Source organism: Marmota marmota, unplaced genomic scaffold, assembly GCF_001458135.2.
Source record: "Marmota marmota marmota unplaced genomic scaffold, marMar, whole genome shotgun sequence".
In the NCBI taxonomy this organism is placed as follows: domain Eukaryota; kingdom Metazoa; phylum Chordata; class Mammalia; order Rodentia; family Sciuridae; genus Marmota; species Marmota marmota.
Window position 1 is genome coordinate 6789949 of NW_026000020.1, and position 6341 is coordinate 6796289.

Sequence of the window (6341 nt, forward strand, 5' to 3'; positions counted from 1 at the left end):
GCACTGTGGAACTAGCTTAGAGTTCTGGCAGAGCAGGCTCTTGGTAGCCCACTAGGTGAGGCTGAGGCTGTTCTTGGTGATAATGGAGCTGACTGCTTGGGGCTGGGTGCAGGGGGCAGAGCCAGCTTCATCCCAGGTCTCTGTGGGGCAGACACACCCCATGCAAGCAGGTCTTTCTTCCTGCTCTGAATGCTGTCTTTGTTTTGGAGTTAGGGCTATTGAAGGTGCCAAAAGATTGCAAGATTTATCAGCAGTATGCAAAGCTCAGTTCCTCTGTATAAAAGTGGCAGGCCCCTCCCCACACTCGCAAGCTGCCAGAAAAGCAATGCTGGCGCCAGCCCTCTCCCACATTGTGCTCCTCTCTGGGATTCCCCCAAATATATGGACAGCAGCCTAAGTTTAGGTGAAGAACAGTGGAGTATCAACTGGCTACCTGAACAAGCTACCTTTTGGCTTCAAATTTGCTCTAACCAGCTGGGCCCTGTGGCACAGACCTGTAATCCAGCTACTGGGGAGGTTGAGGCAAGAGGAGCATAAGTTTGAGGCCAGCCTCAGCCACTTACTGAGACCCTGTCTCAAAAAGTAAAAAGGTCGGGCTGGGATTGTGGCTCAGCGGTAGAGCGCTTGCCTAGCACGGGCGGGACCTGGGTTTGATCCTCAGCACCACATAAAAATAAAGGCATTGTGTTTTGTCCTTCTACACCTAAAAAATAAACATTAAAAAAAAGTAAAAAGGTCTAGTGATGTAATTCAGGGTAGAGGGCCCCTGAGTTCAATACCCCCATACTAAAAAGAAGTTTGTGCTGCCTTTCCATCCTGTAGCTGCTTATATCACAATGTAGTTCCTGATTTAAACCATCAAGCACTGGAACATACATATAGTGGAAATGGCTTAGCATTCATTTTGGCCTCTATGCAAATGCCTTTAATTTTTGTATGCCATATGAAACTCCTGACCTCCTAAGACTGGGCTAAGAATCAACAATTTCTGTCTTCTAGAATTTCCAAACAGAACTATACTTCTCTTTATCTTAAAGTTAACATGGCGCTTTTTTTTTTTTCTTTTCAAATCACTTTAACCCCTAAACCTTGTTTCATTCCAAAACCACTGAAAGCTTGCGAGGACAGGTACTTTCAAGACTCTGCCACCTCCTGAGCTATGTGACCATGGGAAAGTTGCATGCCTCGGTTTCCTCCTATGTAAAATAGAGGGGATAAAGGACCTGCTTAGTGGGGTCCTAATGTGAGGATTAAATGAATTACCAGATGTAAAGCAGAACAGTGCCCAGACCACTAGGTCAGGGCCAAGCAGTCCCATTAACTAGAAATGCTGTTGTATCCTGGGGCTTGCCAGGTTTTGTTTCAGAATAAAGCTTAGCTTCCTAACTATCTGCAGAGGTTTCCCCTTTAATTGTGAAAGTATTCCCAGAGCACTACGGGTCTGTTCTTTTCATTACTACTTGTTTTTGGTTTTTTTTTTTGTTTCATGTACTCTTTCTTGTACCTTCTGCCCCACCCAAGTTTTGCTGACTGATCCCTTTGTAATTGCCTGCCCACTCATAAATTCATATTTTCTTGTCTCCTGTTAGACTAGAAACAGCCATGTAGACCTAAAGATCGCACCTTCTTTCTACCTAGGTAGACTTCTAGTGCTTACATTGTTTGTAGCCACTAAGATCTTTTAATGTCATTGATATTTTGGTTTGGGCACCATGAAAATTAATAACCTAGATGTTCCTTACTGTTTGAGTTACTCTTTCCTGGCTACTGGCCATGCCACTGAGAAACCACAGGGCAGACTGGTTTAAGGTACATTGAGAAATACCAGGATGTATGATGGAGCTGTCAGTAACATGAACTTCTTGGGAACAGACATGTAAGGATGCTGATCTGCTGAATGTATTATTGAAGATTCCAGTTTATACAGAAAATAGCCTCCTTATTGATTCGAACTAAAACACCAACAAAGATTTTTCTCAACAAAAAAATATACAGATGTTTTAAAAATACCAAGATCCCACTGACAGAATCAACCATCACTGCTTCTTACCTTGAAACCAGTACCTGGCAGATGCCAGCAGGTGACATGGGAGCAGAATAGCTTCATGCAGCAAGAGTCCCAAATATTGACTGATATTGGTTTCTGGGATATTTAATTTATTTTTCCTGGAGTGGAAGAAAGTGTGGAGGTCTTAACACAAGTCCTAAAAGTCGGCATCTCACCTCCACCAAGGCCAAGTTGAATGTGGGGCCAGATCCTCTTCCCAACAGATCTTCCCTGGCCGTACTGGGTAGGAACAGTTTAACCTTTCCAAAACAACCACACCCACCACTACTTCTTAACGCCCCTCCTCAGGGTGCTCAAGGTTTTGAAAGGAGGGGAAAATACACCAACCATATCTCTTAGAATCAGGATTCTGTTGGAGTTGAACTGCTTCACAGTCCCTTCCTGTCTAGCCCTGGCAGTGGGCCTGGATTGTGATATCCCCCTTTTCAAAACCACAAACATACTTCAAGTAATCCCTTTGTCATCTTTGATGAAAACACAAAGGCATGACCAGAAAATTCCAGCTACACATGGTAGCTAAACCTTTCCATATAACACACAAGTGGCTTCTCCTCAGAAACAAATTGATAATTACAGAGCCCCCAGAAAGATTGCCCTCAGCCTTTATAATGTCCCTGAGGGGTTTTAAAATGTTGCTTCCAGGCCCAGGAGAGGTCATAAAATGTTGGCGCTTTAATTAAATATAGGAAATACATTATCTCAGTTATGGGACAAATCACCATTGACTGAATATTTGTGAGTCAATGCTAAAATGATTTGGGCAGTACTAGAGTTTCTCTCAGTTCATAAAACAAAATATAATGTCATGAAAATAGGGTTAATTAGGAAAATGGAAAAAAACATTTTGATTACATTTTCAACACAGCAAAGGTCTGAAAAATTAGATCGCAAAGTATGAGAAGCTGCCATCACAGTATTTGGGATAAGGTGGAGTCCCCTGGGAGGGAAATCCAGCTAACAGTTCAACAGGGACCCAATTCACAAGGAACGTGTGGGAACCATTCACAAAAAGAGGAGGCTGGGATGGAGGTATTCTCTGGTTCTCTTTTGCTTCCAGTGTTGATATAGAAACACAACTTCACAGGATCTCAGCTCCTTAGCTACAAGATCCTCCTGTAACATCCAGTTCCCTGGACCTTCTTTGGGTCATGATGAAAGCTAAGTCAGGAGAAGACCTCAGCCCCCCTAGATTAGACCCTGCAGGCTACATCTATCCTCAGGGACTCAGGCACTTCTCGGAGGGTGCCTTACTCTATCCACAGCCCCCACTGGCAAGGTGAAGGCCACATACATATACACCAGTGATATATGTGGAAGGATAAACTCTTTGGCAGCCTGAGGAATTAGAAATACCTTCTTCCATTTTTGTGGGTTTTTTTTTTTTTTTTCTTTAATGGCCTTTACATTAAGGTGCCCCAGCCAATGGGGCACAGGGCAGCGTTTTCACCTGGGTCAGAAGGTTGTGGAACTCTTCCACCGCCTGCTTGTGCGCCATGGGGTTCAGCACCAGGTGCTGGAAGAGATTGACAGGCTCAGCATTCCGAAACATTTTCGGGATGGGGATGGTCAGGGGCAGGAAATTGTTACCAATGAGGAAATGATTGAGGGACCTTTGCTGGAGGCCACGGCCCAAGAACCAGAGGAGGTCCTGCAGCCTCTGAGAAAGCATGCTCTGCTGCCAGTCTGTCAGGGGCAGCCGCAGCAACAGGTGCATGAGTGCCGTTTTGAAGTGGTAGGGGGTTAGGATGGGGTGGGATGCCCCAGGGGGCAAGCTCTGGTGGTCCTGGAGACTCAAAATAATCTGTAGGCACTTGAGGTGACAGGTGTTCTCAGGGGCAAAGCGCCCTACCAGCTTCAGGAACAAGTGCTCACAGGCTGCAAAGGACTCTGGCCAGTCCACACTGGTGAGCTGCTCCGGCTCAGAGGCTTGACTCACCAGGTAGACCAAGGTATCTTCCCGCTGCACCCCCAAGATCAAGCTGATTGACAGAAAGCGGCCTGAGCGGTAATCCAGCCTGATCTTACAGGAGGTGGTAGACGGTGGCAGACTGAGTTTAAAGTCATACTTATGGGCCACCAGGGCCCAGGCATTGCCCACCATGTTCCGGAACCACTGCACAGTCTTGCACACATCCAGGTGCCTGCCGGTGCAGAGAGTTGCCTTGATGGAACTGCTACACTTTCCCAAGGCCACTGAGTGATCCTTGTGGTGGTGGACAAGGCACAGCACGTCTCCCAGGAGCTTCTCACGCTTGCACACACATTCGGATTCCACCAATACACAGCCACAGCGACGGCCAAGCGCCGGATCCCTCATCTCCAGGACAAACATGGTACCCTCTGGGGGAACGATGGGCACAAGTATATCAAATTTCTGGGTTTCATGGAGGGTTCCCCACTTCTCAAAGGCAGCCCCAATGCCCAGGCAGTCCTCCAACTGTGGGTGAGCCTCCCGGCGGCTGAGTGCCCGACAGGCCTCAATGAGATCATCCACAAAGCTCTCCACGAACTCGCAGGTGGATGGCAGGTCCCGGATAGCATTTTGGATATAGTGTTTGTAAAAGGATTCCAGGGTATCCTGGGAGGGGAAGTCGGTGAGCCAGTTGTAAGAAGTGACAGGCACAACACGCACTTCCTCCTCCTCATCGCTGCTGGACTCAAAGGCCGGTTCATGCTGCATGTTCTGTCGCAGGAACTCAAAGATGAGAAAAAGGCAAAAGAGGCCAGCATTCCACAGGTTCCCCAGCAGCCAGCCCCAAGGACCCTCCTGGCCATTGGCCTGGAATGGCCACCCCGCAGTTTTCTTCCCCAGCACTAACTGATCACTGGACGTATCTCCTCTCCAAAAGCTCTCTGCCCTCTGCTTCTGCTCGGCCGCTCGCTTTCTATCTTCAAACTCTGTCTCTAACTGCCGCATCTCCTCGCTCATTCGCTTTTCCATCTGCCGACTCCTGGCAAGTGTGTCCAGGTCCATCCGGTCACTGACCATCAGGGGGTGGTGTACAATATACATCACTGCCAAGAACAGCAGGCTTATCACAGCCATGGAGGCCTCTGTATCTGGAGAAGTGGGAGGATGGGAGTCAGTGATGATCTTCCAGAGGCATCTCTCTCCAGCGCATGCTCCCCAGAGCCCTGGTAACCCCAAATCCTGGAAGACAACTACTCAGGAGGAACAGAAAGCTCACAGAGCCAGGCTTGGAGCAAGGGTGGCCTGCCTGGGAAGAGGTTTGGGAGAAAGGGGGACAGCAGGATGTGCCATTCAGTCTCTCTGCTGCTTTCCTTCCACATGATGTGGGTGGTATTTAGGCTTCCAGTGGGCAGACAAGGGACTGTTTCATTCCAATGTAGGATGGGGAGGGGGACCCTTGCGGTGGGGTGGCCTCACCCAACTACTCATCAGTCCACCTTGGGCACCAGAGATGCCCTGCTGATCCTAGAGGCTCCCTTCCACAGACAGAGGGCCCTGAGTCGGCCCAGCCACACCTTTCCTCCTGCAGCCTGAGGCCCCAGCTGTAGCATCCCACTTCCTCTGTGACTTCACAATGCTCATGCTGCTCACCCTGTATCATCGGACCACTCAGCCTCACCCTTTGACCCACTGGGCACCTGGAGGCACAGTGCTACCAGCTCTTTGCTGCTGTGCCCTCTGAGGTCCCCAGAGGGGCTGCCAGATGCCCCATCAGTGCAGCTCCACTGCTCAGTCCAGGAAACAGGCTCAAGGCCCTGACAGCCAACCAGGGTAGGTTCCCCTGCCTCCCCACCCAACGCCCAAGCCCAAGAGCTAAGGGACTTACCAGATTCATGAAGATCTGTGCCTCCCAGGTGCCTAGGACGCCGAAGCCAGGTGCGGGGCCCTCTTCCCTTTGGCACTTGGCCTCGCTTTTCTCACCACCCTCTCCAGGAGCCCTGAAAAACTTACAAGTTATCTGGGGGCTCTGACCCAAAGTGGAGCCCTCCGACCATTGATGACTTCTCCAAATCCACGCCCAGAGAATTGTATGATCGACCTCTCGGAATCAGACCGAGGACCCATCCCTTCCCTGGGTTTCAGCCGGGACCTGGGGCCAGGTTGCTCACCGTCGTCGGTGTCAGCAGGAACACAGTCTTAAAGAGACAGGGCGGCTCCACCGCCCCTGCCTTCTTCCTGGCGGGGTGTGGGCTCCGGATTCACCTCCCGGACCACATGCCGGAGAGGTCCCGCTCCCCGCTCCCGGCGCACTGACCATGCCTGTCCGAGCGTCCGCGAGTCTGCGCGCGGCGGGCGCAGGCC

General features: G+C 49.8%; 2 protein-coding genes across 5 annotated transcripts in view; both read right to left on the reverse strand.

Moving 5' to 3' along the window:
- Ncaph (non-SMC condensin I complex subunit H) overlaps nt 1-2494 on the reverse strand; it is a 37687-nt gene extending 35193 nt beyond the window's left edge. For both annotated transcript variants that reach the window (XM_048810342.1, XM_048810341.1), the window contains exon 1: nt 2051-2494. The gene's annotated coding sequence lies outside the window, so the exon portion shown is untranslated. The remainder of the gene's footprint in view (nt 1-2050) is intronic.
- Nucleotides 2495-2718: 224 nt separating this feature from the next.
- Itpripl1 (ITPRIP like 1) lies at nt 2719-6335 on the reverse strand. 3 transcript variants are annotated; one of them, XM_048810343.1, is made up of 3 exons: nt 6149-6335; nt 5866-5977; nt 2719-5128 (listed from the first exon to the last, which is right to left on the reverse strand). In XM_048810343.1, exon 3 carries the CDS (start codon nt 5112-5114, stop codon nt 3474-3476), a length of 1641 nt encoding a protein of 546 aa, XP_048666300.1. In that variant the 5' UTR covers nt 5115-5128; nt 5866-5977; nt 6149-6335; the 3' UTR covers nt 2719-3473. The 3 variants fall into 3 exon arrangements, with proteins under 3 accessions (XP_048666300.1, XP_048666301.1, XP_015355218.1); XM_048810344.1 differs by lacking the exon at nt 5866-5977 and having other exon boundaries at nt 5991-6335; XM_015499732.2 differs by having other exon boundaries at nt 5866-6335.
- Nucleotides 6336-6341: the final 6 nt, after the last annotated feature.